General features: G+C 33.8%; 2 protein-coding genes across 3 annotated transcripts; both read right to left on the minus strand.

Moving 5' to 3' along the window:
• Window positions 1–2,774: 2,774 nt before the first annotated feature.
• LOC25485210 (uncharacterized) lies at window positions 2,775–10,925 on the minus strand. 2 transcript variants are annotated; one of them, XM_024770273.2, is made up of 3 exons: window positions 10,082–10,917; window positions 7,595–7,902; window positions 2,775–3,497 (listed from the first exon to the last, which is right to left on the minus strand). In XM_024770273.2, the coding sequence occupies exons 1-3, from the start codon at window positions 10,831–10,833 to the stop codon at window positions 3,142–3,144; spliced, it is 1,416 nt and encodes a 471-aa protein (XP_024626041.1). In that variant the 5' UTR covers window positions 10,834–10,917; the 3' UTR covers window positions 2,775–3,141. The 2 variants fall into 2 exon arrangements, with proteins under 2 accessions (XP_024626041.1, XP_013469842.1); XM_013614388.3 differs by lacking the exon at window positions 2,775–3,497 and adding an exon at window positions 5,779–6,231 and having other exon boundaries at window positions 10,082–10,925.
• Window positions 10,926–12,476: 1,551 nt separating this feature from the next.
• On the minus strand, window positions 12,477–16,992 carry LOC25485211 (anaphase-promoting complex subunit 8). The gene is made up of 4 exons (XM_013614389.3): window positions 16,848–16,992; window positions 16,430–16,742; window positions 13,078–14,325; window positions 12,477–12,963 (listed from the first exon to the last, which is right to left on the minus strand). Exons 1-4 carry the CDS (start codon window positions 16,931–16,933, stop codon window positions 12,874–12,876), a joined length of 1,737 nt encoding a protein of 578 aa, XP_013469843.1. The 5' UTR covers window positions 16,934–16,992; the 3' UTR covers window positions 12,477–12,873.
• Between the last annotated feature and the right edge of the window lie 1,381 nt (window positions 16,993–18,373).

Below are 18,373 nucleotides of genomic sequence, written 5' to 3' on the forward strand. Positions count from 1 at the left end.
TATTTGTACATCCATTTTATGACAACTTTTTGACAACCTTCTCTCTTACTCACATTATACTCTTATTCTCTCTCTTCATTTTTCTCTCTCCATTGTTTTTGACCAATGAAAAGATAGAGAAAAGAAGTTGTCACAAGAGTTGTCTCAAATGGATGTTCAAATATCACTACTCTATTCTTTTATGTATTTTTTAAACAATATTCATAGGGCATTTGTTAGCCAGACTTTTAATAATAAAATAAGACACTAAGGATACGCCTAATTACAACTAAGTTATATGGAAGGAAAATTACATTTAAAATCAAATATTAAGACGTCAACCACACGTATGTTTGGAACCAAAGAAAGTATAGGGAAAGATAGTCATGAGGACAGAAAATTTCTTGAAATCCGGGCTTCCATAGTTTGGATCTATTTTACTATAGCAAGGAAAGATTATAATTTATGGAGTCCATGCTCATAATTGTTTCCGCTCTATATTGGACAGAAAGGAACGGAAGGGACTCAAAATCTATTATAGCCTCACCGTTTTCTATTTTTTAATGAATACAACTATACTTTAAGCTTCTTTTTTTTTTTTGAAAGAACTTTAAGCTTTTTTTTTTTTTTTAAAATTGCAAATCAAAAGCATGTATCCAGAGTAGATATAGCATTGGAAAGGGAAAGTTTGATATTTTGTCGAAAAAATCCTATTTTACAATTTTAGGCCAACTTGTATGTGGAACAAAAAGTTGTGTTGAAGTTTAGTGAAGGACAAGAATTTCTTGCCTCCATTTTGTCTTGTCTTTAAAACAATTTTACAAATCAAATGATGTGCAACTGAAGTTGTCATGTTCTGTCTTTCATTCTTTTAGTAAATCAAACGCGATTTTCCTTGACATTTATTACTATCTAAGTATTATACATATTAATCAAGAAAAACAATATCATATGAAGACCGGGTGGGCAAACATACATACAAAAAAAAAAAAATCTTCTGATGTTCAAAGTAAATTGAACGGTTTAGATTAAACTGCACTCTTCAAAGTCATCCCTTCTCAAAATCATCTATTTCTTTCACTTGCTCTTTTCTTTTTTTCAAAGTCCTTATCTTTCTTCCCCATCAAACTCGCAAATAAATCTTAGTATCATGTTGAAAGTGAGATAGATCCATCGAGTTTTCTTATCACTATGCTCATTAACTCTCACCCTATCCACCAAACCATCTTTATACTCCCTCCGTCCTAAAATATAAGCAAAAAAATCTCATATTCTTTGTCTCAAAATATAAGCAAAAAAGACCAACTTTTATGTTATTATTATGTTTTTTCAAACAAATCATCTTTTTCAATGTAAAATTAAATGCAAATTGTATTCAATTTGTTCTCCTTTTTATTTTCTCCATAATTTTTAACCAATGAAAATTATTTTTACATCTTTCCATGAAACTTATTCCAAGGAGAACACAAAAAATTATATCTCAAATCACTAAGTGTTAGTTTTCTTAATAAATGTGAATTAGTGTTTTTTGCTTATAAATTAGGACGGAGGGAGTATCTCTTTGACACTTAATAATTATTCAAAATGAACGCCAATTATACTTTCATAATTCTTATTAAAATACAATATTTTGTGTGGTTTGACATTTTAATATATTTCTACCAAAAACCAATAATGTGGACTTCACAATTTTAAGCAAAATTTATAAGTGTCATTGTGATACATCGACATTCCAATGTACCACCGACAACACCTAATTATAATAAAAAAGAGAATGAAAGAAAAAAGGCTAAATTGCATTTTTAATTCATTAACTATTTAGGTAGTATCGTTTTGGTCCCTTAATTAAAATTCGATTTATTTTGGTCCCTTAACTTCTATTCGTTACACATTTTGATCCTTTCCGTTAGTTTTAATTCAAAAACGTCAAGTTTTCTTCATCTTCATATCATCCCCATCAACCTTCAACAACAAAAATCCCAAAAAAATTCTAGAAGAAAATGAAGAAAACCTAACGTTTTTGAATTAAAACTAACGGAAATGACCAAAATGTGTAACTGAGAGAAGTTAAGAGACCAAAATAAATCGAATTTTAATTAAAGGAGCAATGTGATACTTACTAATAATTTAAACTTAGTTTCATGAGATATGGCTAATTCATTTCATAGAGCTATAGGAGTTTATAAAAGATAATTTATTCTATGTTTGTTTCATCGATCAAACAATAGAAAATTTGACAAATGGAAAACCCAATGAGAAAATACAACATATCTGAATATATCAAAATTTTAAGCAGTGAATTATATGAGATAATTCGATTCCCTCATTAAAAGGTTGTGATGAACTCCAATCGCATCCACACATTTCTATGAAAGAAAATTTGCGCACCAATGATCAGTGCCTCAAAGACTGTGTAGTAGTGGTGACGTCAACTTTGCAAGTTGCAATACCATAAATGAGCAGTGAGCATTGCAAGGGCAGATTTGTCCACATAACATAGATAACTGAATCCACAAACTATCGACACCACATCCACCATAACCATTTAGTTAAACTCAATTACAATCTTGAGCAACCATAGAAAAAAAATATTCATAACAAGCATCATTATTCATTTATTACCATTTGTTAGGAAACGGTGACTGGAAGAGGGTTTGATTTCATTCATCAATTAAATTAAACTAACTGCAGACAAACAACCAAGAAGAAGCTCATAACGTGCTAGAGATTAATTGATAGGGTTTACAGGAAACGGTAGGTACAAATTTCCATTTCCTGCCACAGCAAGACAAAAGGAAAAATAAAGGTCAATTGTACATAAACAGTCCCCCACCCAACAAGGGGAAAAGCAATGACATAACCAAAGACTTTCAATTCCAGCCAATTGACTTTAAAGTAAAAAAGAAAATTAATGCTTTCCAGGTTGTGAGATGGCTGTAAAGAAAACAAGTCTTCATAATTTCTACTGCTAACTACAGCAGGAAAAATCAAGATGAATAAGGAAAATTAGAATAAAAACTATTGGAAAAGTTGCTTCCTAGTGTACATTATTTTTTTTTAACAAACCTCCTATTGGACATCGAAATAGTCAGTACAACATAACGAAAAAAGCTTCTTCATCGAACAATCCACAAATCATTCCATGTATGTCTAGTTCGGAAACTACATGGAGGGCTTGTATTCTCTCCGGCTCTCTATGACTACCTTCTTTCTTGTGTCAAAATCAAGTTTGTCAAGATCAAAAGCAGTTCCTACATAGCCATACAAGACCCTCCTTTTCTCTCCGTTTCTCTCATCAAACTTCACAAGGTTTGGGTTATTCTCATTGTCCTTTCCTAATGTTTGGGCCTGCACGCGAACCCAGTCCTTGCGGCCGTGATTTTCCTTCTTAAAGTGTTCACCAAGCCGCATGGCCTCCTCCAAGCCTGATTTGTCACCAGCAAATTTAATCAATATCATGCCCAAATGACCTTCTTTTCCATACAATGCCTTTGACTTGCCACCCCCAAATCCAAGCTCTGGATAATGCATGAAAATCAGAACGGATAAATATTTTGTCAAAATAAGTATATCATTATCAGATATTTGAGTGGAAGGTTCAGAAGACCCATGATTTCCTTTAAGTGCTTACAGTATATAGTATATATGAGATGGAGAATGATGGAGTATAATATGAAACTTATATGAAACACAAACTTATATAAGACAGGAACTAGAGCAACCTTGACACTAAAGCAACTGTATCGTTAGATTTTTCTAGCTGTGAATTAGAGTAACCTTAACATCTCTAACTTTTCTTGTAATCAATTATTTGCTTTAAATGCCTCTAATTTTTTCCATTTCATAAAGCCCTACAAGAAGAGTATAAATAGGGCTCATCACAAAGTGAATCGGCACCAGGCAATAACAAGTTTCCTTGAGCAATCAGAGTTCTCTATTTTTGCTTCTATCCCTAAGCCAGTATGAATCATGTCTCCACGACATTATACTTGAAAGTTATGAAGCATTGGCCATAAATACTGTCATTCAAAGCACATAAGCCAGTTAATTTACATCTTAGAGGAGATTCTGAGCCCAACACAATGCTATGCTTGCCAAAGAAAATCATTAGATTGAAACTGATGGAAGTAGAAGGGAGGGAAAGGGTTTAAAACAAACCATCTGTAAACCATCTATATCATGAGAATAAGGAGAGTATAAAAGAGGATGCTTAAAAATAAAAAACAGATTTGAAGTTATCTAAATTTCTATCCCACCAGTATAGACTATTCCTTTGGGACAAAACATATCAACGTATAACCTAATATTACCAAAACCAAAACCAGGTTTAAATGAAATTGGCTTAGAGTATTTGTAATCACAAAATAAATAATAAACTCAAAACACTTGTGGTAAGATTACAGTCACAAAAATAAGCAGAACTAACAAGCTAATAAGTAATAAGAGGACTTGAATTGATGCAATAATATGGGTAGACAAGATGCAATTATATTTCACACCAGTCATTAAAAAAAGGTAGAAAAAATATCTAATATGATCAGGAAAAGCTAAATCCAATGAGTACAACAACAATCACTCCATTTGCATGACCTCAGGTGACAAAACACAACGAAAACAACATAACTCATACAAATTAAAACAGAAACTGGGCCAGGAAGCACATAGAATAAATCAACCCCTTTTCCCTGTTGAAGAACTGTTTGTATCGTCTAGATAAAGAAAGGCAACCAAACTCCAAGTCTAGTTTTAAATGTCTAACCTCAAAATAACATCCTTAATGCTATGTGCAAAAGACAATGTAGTTAAGCATCAACCAGGTTAATGTAGGGATTTGCTACACTAAATGAAGAACTAACCCACAATAATTGACACCTACTCTCTTGATTGTAACATCAGATGTCAATAAAAAGAACAACAAAGGCATGTGCATAAATGTGCTGCCACATCTTCCATGCATAAATGGATAGGTAATAACAGGTGTGCACGCACAATTCAATATTTTCAAACTAAATGAATAACCGGGTACTTGACGCAAAACCAAAATAGTTTCTCGTCTACTAAAATGATTTCAGAAACAATATACATATATTGAAGAGTTGCCTCACAATAACATTTGCCAGACTTATTTTCTTCAAGCCGTACAATCTATTGTCATTAAATTAAAACATCAACAAAAGCACATGTATAAATGCATATAGCTACACGCGTTTGTAGTTCTTCTGTATATAAATGGACAGGTATATTGGTTCACACTTCACACAATCGTACAATTATGAATCTAGCCCAAAAATATCAACACAAATCAATGATATTAATGATGAATGACAATTTATGGCAGCAAGTCCAAAATTCCTCATCACAATACAGTGGTTGGTGTTGTGGCTATAGAAAAATAAATAAACACGCATACTTACATACATATAAGTAAGTAGGTATGTAGAAACATAAAAAAAAAAAAAAAAAAAAAAAAAAAAACAGCTGAACAAAAAAACTACAAACAATACAATAAACAAAGTTCATCAATAGTATGTGACAAAGTTTGGCCTTCACTTGTCATTGCGTGCAGCCCTACACCAAAGTATTTCAAATAGAAGATAAAAAAAACACACACAAGGCTTAAATTATTCTGAAACAATCCATGATTTGTATACTTATGAGTCATGATAGTATCAAAACTCGGTTTCAAACTACTCATTATGGCTTTCCTGTTCTCGCTATGGGCACTGCAGTATAAAAACATTTGATTTAATAGAAAAACAATGGCCCAAAACAAGAAATTGACCGCAATATAATTATGGATAAGGACCCAAGTTACGCAGTTCATTTGATAGGAAGGGTAGTGGAAAGGAAAAGAGTACAGTGGTCATGTAAAATGGAACGGATAGTTTACCTTGGGGTAAAAGAGGAAAAGTTTCTAATAGATTTTCAACTCAACTGTCTCGAAAACAAAATAAATCACATCCACTTTAACTAAATTCTAAGCATCATCTCAAGGAACTGCTGATGAAATGACCCCGCTCCACTCAAGAAATGCAACTCAGACAAACACACATCATCAGACATCAATACAGTTTTCACTATCTGAGCAGTTGGTACTAAACTTTTCAACATAATGCACACTTGACTGTGCAACACATCCGTACATTCCATCTAGTTTCTCTCTCATTGAAGAGAAATATATATTGAGCAATGACTGATGAGCAGCTGATCGTCGGGTAGATAGGCCTGCAAGCAAGTGCGAGTAGCCGAATCCTGCCCAATTCCGGAAACTTGAGTTTATAAATAATTTCAACGAATGCCTAAAATAATTGATGAAAAAGTTGAAAACCTTCTAATGATCCAAAGTCCATTTACTCAAGTTGTTTGAGTAGCAAAATTAACGAATACCTAAAATATGAAATGATCAATATTTGAAAACCATCTAATGGCCCAAAGTCCATCTACTCAAGTTGTATGAATCGCCAATGCGCCATGGACAACACTTCCGAATTTCTAATCTAAGTAAATCATGAAGGACAGAGATGATGTGCCTATTCTCAATCTACACTGTTATGTATTCTCAATCTTTTCTCAGTCCCTTTTCAGAACAATATGTGATAATGTAGATTGCGTAGCACAACTGACAATAACCACATATACAAAAAGAACATAAAGGGAAGTAATGAAAGGTCACACAAATTATTGATGGCTTAGCTTTTGATAAATAAATGAAAACGCGGTGCAATAGTCAAGCCGGAGCAAGAACCTATAGTGAAAATATATAAGATAGGATTAATCTATAATGTTAATGATATACACACGCATTTACTTCTAACAATCTACCGATCTATATGTGTGGGTATGTATCTGTCTATATAATATGTGACTTTATGTATGTATAGAAGTAAGCCAAAAGGATTAACTACAAAAACTTTCAGGGAAACAAGAGTTATCACAGTCAATAATTCCTCATAAATAACCGCAAAGGTTTACCCATGACTAAAAAGGAGACTAGATAGCAGATAAGAATAAATATGCTAGTCAATAGTTGAGCAAAATAGTAAACATAGGCAAATAACATAAAAGATGGATAAACCAGCAGATGCTTTTAACTTCCCAATAGTTATAATTTTAAACCGAAGGACAGATAAGCAAATCCACCATTGGATAACTGGCATAAGACACTTTCTAACAGAATTTGCACAAAATAAAAGACACTTTAGAAATAAAATTAAAACACCAACTTCTACAAACATAGAAAACACAGACGATTGGCACCTACCACAAGTGTAAATTGGTAACCAATTAAAATACTGAGTCTCTGGTGTTTCAGTTCCTGATTTTATGTTCATGACACAAATCCTATATAATTGGAACTGCCTGTCCTCACATTATCCTCAAAGAGAAAACGTCATAACTACTCTTATGTGCCATGCGTCATAAGAGTATTCCATTGAAATGTAGCCCAAAGCATAGGTTGACTAACAAAGAAACATCAGTGAAGGTAACTACGTGTATCCAGACAAAACTGCTATAAAGGGATGCTCAGCCGGCATGCAAGATTTTAACCTAATTATTCAAATCTTAAAGAGACGTCATAACAGAAAATGATAAAGAATGGAGAGGCGTATTATACCTCTAAGTTTATTATCCATCCATTTGTTTCCCAAACCCTCCATACGACCATCTCTCCCTTTTCCGGTGTGTGTGTTGTGGATGATCACCAAAGGTGGCCACATGATCAGATCATCCTGATTTGCTTCTGCTTCATCAGCAGATAGATACCGATATGCCTTTGAGTTATCAGGAGGCTTTGAGTGATTCCAACCCATTAAGACACACAGAGCTTTGTGTAATCCCAAATGATCAGCACGTAAATCAGCATTATCTGAGTTGAACGTATGCATAATGAGAGCATGTATATCTGAAAAATCTTTAGCAGCCCTGAAATTTGGAATATGAAGTTCATTGAAGAATATATTTTAGGTGCATCGCAGGGTACAAAAAGAAAATAAACTTAAGTTACATAAAAAAAAAATCATGGGACTACTCCAGAAAAAGCGGGGAACCCCCACCAAATCAGCATCATTACAAGGTTTGGTAATAAATGTTTTGGATTTTAAATTTTCAGACATACATAACACCAAAGTTACAAAGACACCTTTAAAATGCATGACAAATAGACTCCTTTTTCCATATATATTGTCAGTCCAAAATCACATGTTGCATTCGGATAACATATATACAGAGACTAAACACTATACCAAACAAATTAATCGATATGCTAATTCCAATATAACAAATAAGCCTTTCTCGAAAGAGATACACAAGAGTAACTCTAACCAGCACAAATATTCTTCAACAGAGTTTTCTGCTCTCAAAGGGATTCAAATATATGCAGACATATAACAGAGCAGGCCATACATGAAGCCAAAACTCAACTTCAGAAGTAATGTTCTAAATGGCACCAGCAGGGTTATGACATGGAACCTGTAAAGCTAAGTTCCAGTAGAAAAGGGACAGCTAAGCTCTAAAAGTCTGACAAAAAGGAACGTACAAAGAAGCAAGAGAAAATTTATATACGTAAACCCGGTTCTGAAGTTCTGATTGAAGGATCAAAGATAGATTGCAGTTTTCTTGTCTATTTATTTAAATAATAAACAGAAACTAACTTTGTTAAAAGAAGTTCTATTACCCTCATCCAAAATGTTTAGATACTGGATGTATTTTACCAAAAATAACAAATCAGTTTCGATCGTAATAAGTAATAACTAACAATAGACACACTCAAACTATCACTCCGCCTCATGACCCTCCTATATGAAAGGATGAAGAAACTATGTATTGGACCAAGAGGCTTACACATGCAAGAATTAGTAAGTTGGAAAATGACGAGAGCAACTGTCATTTCATAAATCAACATTAGAATGAAAATACAAAATGACACATAAGCGTTGACATAGTAGAAGCCATAAAGAGATACAAACTGTTCACAGGCACAAGGGCTCTAATGTAGCACAATAGCTTAAAACATTCAAAAACAAAGCATACATATGTCAGAAAACACAGGAGCTGTAGCCAGGTTACAAGGCAAAAAAATATTAACAAAACCTTGCTGCCTGCCAAATTGTGCCAATCACCAAAACAGACATTAGAGGTAGATCACAGAAGTTACATAAAACTATGTGACGGGGAACCATGAGACTGTAAGCGTATCTGATGAAAAACTAAGTTTTCCCAATCTACCAAATCCTACAGACCACCAACAAACTTGAACTGAACTACAAGTAGTTTGTAAGTACCACTTCCAGGAATTTCTAACAGAACAAGCATATCAACAGCAGAAATATATAAGCTCAATAAATATTAAAAACACATACAATAAGAATGTTCACATACAATATTTTGTATGTGAACAACTCGTTATAGGCAATAGAAATCAACAATGTAAAATACAAGTAGATAAACTTAACGGGCTCACTAACTCGCTATTTTCCAACTGTATATCGCAACATATAATATCCTTATCAAAACTTACTGGCAAGCCTAGACAATGTCGCATGCACAAAAACAAAACTATTTTCCAGCAAGTGTGAATTCACAGCTGACCAAATCAATTGTGACTTTTAGAGTAATGACTTTAAATACCCATAAATATGACATAGCAAGTTTGCCAACTAAATCCAATGCAGTCAAATACACACAAGGAACCAAATTTGGCAGACTGTTTCAAGGACCAAGTTTGCTAGGATATTCATGCCCAGATTTTGAGAGTAACTTCAGTTAACAAAATGGAAATGATAGTGTCGGTCAGATGGGAATTAAAAAAAATAGGATCACGGCCCGAATGCTAAAGCTAAGTTAGAATGTTGTCAGATAAAAATCAAACCAACCAACACCCACTACACAACTGAGCTTCACAAGTTGACGTGACAGACAAAGATTAATCATTACCGCAAAATGATCATACCACACAGTTTTTTTTTTCTAATTTTTCGGTGCCTATTGCCTCATCACATCGCGCCCTAAAAGCATATAACCTCAATGCCTTTAATATCATAATAAATTCAAAACAGATGAACAAAGCAGAAACAACGAAAATCAGCAGTATATTCAACCAAACCTGTTACTGCCACTGCCACAAGCAATGCACTGAACCCGGCCTTGTTTTCCATCCTCCAACAAACTCTTCTTCAACAAAGGATTATCATTTATCAACCTAACAAAGTGAAGAAATTTTTTCTTCAAAGAATCCTGATCAACCTGCACATGCCTAGCATTATTACCACTACCAACCCCATCAACCCTTAATTGCTTAGAAGGTCTCAAATCACTGGGACCCGCCGGAAACTCACCACCAACAGGAACCCTATTAGCAAACCCATTAGCATTACGCAAAAGCTGTTCCCTTTGTCTTGCAAATTCATCTCTACAATCCTCCCCGTATTTTCTCTTCGCAGAGGCGGCTTCCATTGGATTCTGGTAATCGGGTCGGGGAGGATACGCGAAGCGGTCAATCGGGCGAGGTGGGGGAGCGAAATCTTGATAATCAGGAGGTAGAGCGAAGTAGGATCGGACGCTACCGTCCGCGAGGATGATGGTTCGTCGTTCTAGCATGTGGAAGCCGTAGGCCGGAGGTGGTGGTGGACCAGGTTCAGGGAATTGAAAGGGGATTAGGGCAGGGTGATCGTTTGGAAGTTTGGGGCTGGGATTAGGGTTAGGTTTTGGGTTAAGGTTGGGTTTGGGATTAGAATTATTTGTGTTGGGTTTGGATTTACTATCGGAGGGAGATTTAGTGTTGGTGGTGGTGGGCAGTGCGGTGGAGGAGGAGGAGTTGGATTCCCATCGGGTTTTGCGGTGGTTGCCGCCGGCCATCCTGCTGCCGTGAAATGGATTGGGGAATAATAATAAGATGTTTTTTTTTTTTTTTTTGAGCAACTAAGATGTTTGTTTTTTTTTTGAAGGAAACTAAGATGTTTGTTGTTGCTTGATTATTCTCTCTTCTCTTATTTTATAGCTTAAATAATCTTTTTTTCTTCCTTCCTCAACTTCACTTTTCTTGCTATTTTCTCACAAAGTGGATTGGGTAAGGATTAAGGTTAGTTTGTTTATATATTTTGTTTGACAAAAAAGTAACTTTTGTTTGTACTATACTTATGTAAAATGAGTTAAATTATAGATTTGTGTGTTAGAACTTAGAATCAGTTCTAGAATCAAAAATTAAAAATAGTAACTTCATGTATAATTGCTTTTAGTCCCCAAAATTAATTTCTCAAAAAAAAAAAAAAATGTCACACATAATTTTGTAGAGTTATAATTGTTTTTGGCACTTAAAAAATTGCAATGTATATCAATGAATACATGTGGCAATATAATGAATGCATTTGTAAAACTTGTTTACGTAGACAATGCATATCAATATCAATTAAACCCTTTTAATCATGCCGAGCAACTTGATCTATAACTTGTATCTTTTTTTTTTTTTTAGGTATCCTAGTGGTTAGAGCTCTCACATTTTAAATGAGGAGAAGTGGGATGTATAGGGTTCGAATCTCGACCCTTGCATATAATATGCATTTGTCTCTACCAATTGAGCTAAGCTCACGGAGACATCTATAACTTGTATCTAATATAGTGTCAAATTAGTTCCCAAATTATATCAGTATTTGAATTATACCTCTTGCTAGCAAATTAGTCCATAACTTATATTATTTTGTCAAATCGATCCTTATAAGTTAATACAACGTTCGAATTATTCAATGTAGTTCAAAATTTGGCTTTTTTTTTTTTTTTTGCTTATTTGCATATTCCAATGGGGTAGATGCTCAACTTAACAATTTTACGAGACGAATTGGTGATTTACCCCAACAAAGAAAACTACAAAACAAAGACATAGATGTTACACCCTAATAAATCATAGCACTAATATGTATTAAGATGAGAGATAAGGGATCACCTTTTATTAAACATCCAAAAAATAACCTAGGAAACCACCTTTTATAAGGGCAAAACCCTAGGATTATGTCTTAGACAAGAGCAATTATTATTCAAAAAGACTTCATCTCAAATTCGGTCCACTTATTTGTTTTCTCTAAAGAGTCTAAAGACAAAATTGCACATACAAAAAAAAAAACTATAAAAAAAACTCACATTAAGGGTGTGTTTGTTTCAAATTTATCAAATTTATTCCTAGGAATAACATTCTTTGGAATATAAAGATGAGAAATTTATTCCAAGATATTTAGAAAAAAAGATGTTTGGTTAACATTATAATATTCCAATGAACCTTAAAAATAGAGTTTATAATAGGTAATTACACACAATTTTATTTCATCTTCATGGGAACTTTATTCCCACCCTTTTCATTGGGAAAACTTTTCTATTCCCAGGAACATTTTATACCCGGGAATAAAATTTAGTAAACTTGTAACAAACATAGGCATATGCATTTTTATGATTTTAGAAAGGACACAAGTTAAGTGTTAAAAAGTGAGAAATTGCATGTTTAAACCCTTACCTTTGTATGTAAAATATCTCTGCATATCCTGAGTTTGGTTCATTTCATTTAGTACAATGATATCCGTAAATAAAATAAAAAATTAATATTAGGTTTTCAAATTCAATACCTTTATGCTGTCTAATCCCTTACATTTTTACAAAATCAAACGGTCCCTGATCTGTTTATCCAATTATAGAATAGAAGAAAGGTTCTTCTAGCTTTCAGACTCTTGTTCTTGAGAACCAGATCACTACTAGTTAGTGCAGCATGGTAGTGCATTTTGCAGTATTAAAGTACGAGAATGATTCTTATCATTTTCATATTTGCCGTTAGTTCTGCTCCAGCACAAAGTATGGGAATGAATCTAAACCAAAGTTGAAAATTGCAGCACAACACCAGTGCTTCATCAAAAGACATTATGGAGGAAAGTGATCAACATCCGCTGGAGGGAAACTAGATTGTGTCGATCGCAGTCCTCTAAGTAAACTTTTTGCAGTCTCCCTCTCCTGAAAGAATGACTTTGATTATTAAATGATTTGGTATGAACAAATTGTTTCAAATTGAAAGTGTATATATTATCAAATAAATAAGTTGAGTGTAGTTAAATATTTTTTACTCACAGGACCAGTATAATCAAGAAGACGTGTACAATAAACCTCTGCTTCTTCAGTTCTTCTCGTTGATTTGTAATAATGAGCAAGATAGAGCAAAGCCTCAATCATGTTAGGTCCTTCCCTCTCTTCAGATTCCATCCTCTCTAAATCCTTTCTGTAGTAAAATGCTGCCTCTTCAGTGCGTCCCAACTCTGAATGCAGCTTTGCAAGGTTATGCAGAGCAATTGCTTCCCCATCATCACAGTTTGATGCCCTTCTGTAACACTTTATTGCCTCATCGAGCTTGCGAAGCTGGTCAGTTTCATAGCATTGAGCCATTGCTATCCACAGTCGGGAATCATTTGGGTGCAAGAAAACAGCTTTTTTGAAGTAATGAAGCGCGTATAAAGGCATACACATCACCTCATAAGCTTGTCCTAGTCCATACAAAGCACGATAATCACATGGGTCTATTTCAACAGCCCGACGATAGGCATTCACAGCAGCGGGAGTGTTTTTCATCTCAACAAACTCATGACCCATAAGTGTCCAAGCAGAGAGATAATTTTTGTCCAGTTTAAGGGCTCTCTTAAAATATAGAACTGATTTTTCATGTTGCCCCTTTAAACTGTAATAATTCCCAATAATACAACAAGATTCAGGTCTGTATTTATCAGTCATGAATACTCTATGGGCAAGGTAACTCAAACCAGAAAAGCATTCCTTAGCATAAAGCACATTGGAGTACATATCCATGTCTTCCACTCTGTAAGGATCAATCCTCAGCAATTCTTCAAATATAGCTTCAACTTGATCAAATTCTTTCAAACTGTACTGGGCTTTAGCAATTTGAGCTTGGATGTAATTACTAAAACCAAAAGTTCCGAGTAAATATTCATATTTTGACAGAGACTCATTATGCATCCTTAGTTTTTGGTAGAGACTGGCAAGAAAAAAATCCTTCATCCAATGACTACTGACATTAAGACTATTTAAAATATCAACTGAAGTGGATAAGGATTGTAGCTCAGTCCAGGCATTCCAGTTCCAAGGGTAGCTATTTACAGATTCCACAAGAACTGTACGCGCCAAATTATCATTGCCTTTCTGTTTCAGTATAAGACCATATAAGTACAAACAAAAGGGATCAATTGTTCCATTCTTGCGGAGTGTAGACAACTCCCTCTCTAAAGAAACCAATTCCTGATTCACAGCATCACTTTTACCCAGACCCTCAAGTTCTATCATCTCTTCCTCTTTTCGCTTTTCTCCTGCCTGTAGGAAGTGCAGAGCATGGACAAAGAAGTTAGACATGTAAAATTCCAAAATCCCAAAAAAACTCGGTTCTTTCAAACTGATATGATGTACATTAATTTAGAAGAAAAATATACTTCATCAGACCATGAGTTGTTTGTGCTATTAGCATGCAACAGTGCCCAATGTATTATCTTCATTTAGATTTTACTCAAGAAAAAGTGAGAAGTGAAATGGAAGAATATGACATGACTAATAGCATAAGAGGCAGAAGACTAGGGATTAACAAAACTAACCATAAGAGGCAGAAAAAATTCTTTTCGAAAAGGGTTTAGTTGAAAACTGTCAATGTCTTAAAGAAAGACCTGAAGTCGGTTTGTGTAACAGAAAGCACATTACATTGATAATAGACAAGTAACAAGAAATTACTGAGTTTGCTATTGGATTTAGCTTCATATATTGCATACACAAAGTGCTTTCAAAAATTACATTTATGCTGCAAACAGCAAGATTTCAAAAATAACTAAAAAGCGGCCGCATGCTTTAACTTGAATATATTTTTTTAATCTCTCATTCTTAAAAACATTCTGCTTCAGGCATAAAACTATTTCTTTCATAAGTGCTTGTTAAACTGACACCTGTGCCTACTTTCCAAGTTTTATTTACGGAAGACGTTGTTTGATGTAGAACATTTTTTTGAATGACTAATACATGCAAATGAATATTCACTTATTCAGCAACATTGTCATATTACACACACAACTTCATGGAAAGTTCATATCCTTTTAAACAAAATGTTAATAGGATACATTTATTAGAAATATCAATTTTAAGGTCAACAGCCAGCCAGAGTTTTAACTTTTACTGGGTTGTGACATTTAATATCAGCATACTATCTCTCTAATCAGTGATTACATATCCAACTTACTTTCCAACGGCACTAATCAGATTTAAAAGATGGCTATGACCTTCTTTAATTTGAAGGCAGCATAGCAAATTGCAACAAATATTTGAAATAGATACTCAAGGCAGACATTGTTGAGACACATCTTACACTATACATGAGGGAACCATGAAGAGATGACATGTCAGTCACCTGGTGTGCTTTGTTCATTGTAACTCTGCACCCAACTCAAATCAAATAAAAGAGAACGGACATAGACTGCCTTCTATGTTCTGGCCTAATGTTGCTACATGCTCAGTAAACTTTGTAACCCCACTTCAACAATTATAGGAATTTAGATTCAATCAATAAGTAAATATACAATAAAGCATATGTTGTGAATAGTGGCAGTTAGCACCGCTAACACGGAAGTTCGTCATGTCACGGTGGGCAACAACCTCCACACACGCCATAGCATCCCAGAGTTGAGCTTTTTGCAATTTTTCGCTATTGCAGCACAAAGAGTTTGAGTAATTTGTTTCATTTTCCAGTAATTATAGTTTATTAGTATTAAATGTATAATGATTCCTAAATATATCAAGTAACGTTTAATAATAATTCCTGCAGTCATCTCAGTTTTGGGGTTGACTGCTCCGTTGTGCTATCCTGAACTGACAACATAGCGAATTTCCCCCCAAAATGGAACTCAACAAAATCAGCATAATTAATCACAATCTATTTAGCTGACAAGCACAAACATCCCCCAATCCAAAACAGACTCTCCCACAAAAATTGAAGTAAACACAAACATAATTGACATGCTTCTAAGTTCTAACTCTCCTCTACCTTCACAAAATCATCGCGCCGTTACTAAAGTTTGTGCTAATTAAATATCAAACATCAAGAATGACCCATCAATACAACATACACACCCATATAAACAGAAAATGCAACCTCTCCATAATACTATTACATCAAAGTCCACTATAAAAAACATAAGAACTCCAATGCATTTGACATTGAATAAAAACTAATTAACCAATAATTTCGTTTATAAAGTATCGCACAATTGCAAAACTAATCCCGACATCTATTTTAGTGGCTAAACCCTCACAACATGTTTTTCCATACGAACCAGCTAGAGATCAAATTCAAATACCTAACCACAATGTACCAATCCAATGTTGGTAAAAATAATTTCAGCGTAAACAAAAATTGACACAGAGAAGTAATTAAACTAACCAGATAGAGAGCATAAGATCTTAAGAAGAGCGATTTGCGTCCAATTTGATCACGAAGAACATGAGCAGCTCTCTTATACTCACGGCAATCAAAATAAGACTTCGCCAAAAGATAAAAATCACCATCAACAACTTCATCTTCCTCCATAACCGGAGTAGCAATATACGAAACACCTGTAATCGGCGTTGTCATTGTAATCTCATGAGTACGGTACTTCCGACGAATACTTGAACTTCCACGCTGAAACCTCGTATTCGAAGGCGTGAATTTGGATGGATCTTGCACTTCGATTCCTACCAATTGCTCCGCCGCCCTGCATTTTCATCAACAGGAAATGAAACGCCGTCGTTTAAGGAATAGGGAAAATGAGAGAAGGAATAGATATTTAGATTAGGGTTTGAAGAAGTTTGAAATTTACCATTTGGAAGCGGAATAGAGACAACGATTGCTGAGTTGACGAATTGCGATGCGAAGTTCGCTTCTGCAACTTTCTTTCGAACTCATCTCTCTTCTCTGCAACGGTAAGTTTCTGTTTGAATTTTCAATTATACATCCATAATTTCAAAATTTTGAAGATTGGCTCATTAGTTCATTATAACAAAATGACTAATTTGTCCTCAATTTGAAAATATCATGGCTCATTAATACTCCTTTTTGTTAAACACTCAATTAAGCTGTGAGAAAGTTGTGAGAGATTAAATTAAATCTTGATTGGTAACCTTCTATAAATACCTTTATTAATTTTCGTTGAACATTAACACCTAATTTAAAAGTGAGTCGCTAAAACTTGACTCATTTAAACTTTTTTTCTTAAACTAAAAAAATACGTGGTGACTGAAAAATGTATAAATTGCATAGTTTAAATAAAAAAATTATGTTAGAAAAAATCAAAATTACACAAAAAAATAAAAAACAATGCTTATAATATACAAAAATTAGATTTTTTATAACTTCTGTTACATTATAAGATTAAAATAAACCACTTAATTGCATCTTTTAATATTTTAATGGAGATGCATTTAGGTGTAAAATAGTTTTACATTATCGTCTTATAAAGAATTCATCATATATCCCCGTGAGCTTAGCTCAGTTGGTAGGGATATTGCATATTATATGCAGGAGCCGGGGTTCGAACCCCGGACACTCCACTTCTCCATAATTAAATTGTGTGAGCTCTAGCCACTAGGCTACTTGACCAAAAAAAAAAAAGAATTCATCATATTTTCATATAATTGTATTATAATTGCTTTTTAAAATTAATTAGCCCATGTTTAATTCTACATTACGAGGTCTTAAACGTGTGTTTACTACTGCAAACATGACTTTTTGACATTTATGTGAGGTTTGACAATAAGATAAATATGTGATTCTAGTTGAAGCTACTCCGTACTGCTTTTGTGTTTAGCCAAAATCAATTTGATAAAAGTCACATAATACTTTACATCTTTACCCACTTTTTCTTCCTAAGTTGTGTTTTTTTTTTTTAGTTTTGTGCTACAATACCTTAAGAGGTTAGGGATAAGTACAAAAATGAGCTTCTTATTTTACTATAAAAAATAGGCTTATTGTTTTCTTACTATCGTTACCTTTAACTTAATAAATAAACTTATTTGTTATTTAATCAATTTAACATAAAAAAAACCTCTCAAAAGAATTAACATAAAAGAAAATCAAAGATGACAAAAAAATATCTCAGATCCCCGTGAGCTTAACTCAGTTGATAGGATATTGCATGCTATATGTAGAGGCTGAAGTTCAAACCTCAAACACCCCACTTATACACTAAGGTGGATTTCTAGTCAATACGTTACTTGACAAAAAAAAAAAAAAAATCCCAATATATGAACCCATTATATTAATAATTGTATTAATCTCATATTTTTATTGTCAATTTAATAAAAAAATATATGAGAAAATTTATTTATATATACACATGTTAAAACC

Source organism: Medicago truncatula, chromosome 1 (assembly GCF_003473485.1).
Source record: "Medicago truncatula cultivar Jemalong A17 chromosome 1, MtrunA17r5.0-ANR, whole genome shotgun sequence".
NCBI lineage: Eukaryota > Viridiplantae > Streptophyta > Magnoliopsida > Fabales > Fabaceae > Medicago > Medicago truncatula.

Coding starts and splice junctions, on each gene's coding strand:
- LOC25485211 (XM_013614389.3), bottom strand. CDS start 16,933: ATGAGTTCGAAAGAAAGTTGCAGAAGCGAACTTCGCATCGCAATTCGT. Junction 16,743..16,847: donor CTCTATTCCGCTTCCAAATG/GTAAATTTCAAA, acceptor ATGAAAATGCAG/GGCGGCGGAGCAATTGGTAG. Junction 14,326..16,429: donor GATCTTATGCTCTCTATCTG/GTTAGTTTAATT, acceptor CACTTCCTACAG/GCAGGAGAAAAGCGAAAAGA.
- LOC25485210 (XM_024770273.2), bottom strand. CDS start 10,833: ATGGCCGGCGGCAACCACCGCAAAACCCGATGGGAATCCAACTCCTCC. Junction 7,903..10,081: donor TGTGGCAGTGGCAGTAACAG/GTTTGGTTGAAT, acceptor TCCAAATTTCAG/GGCTGCTAAAGATTTTTCAG. Junction 3,498..7,594: donor GATGGATAATAAACTTAGAG/GTATAATACGCC, acceptor TGCATTATCCAG/AGCTTGGATTTGGGGGTGGC.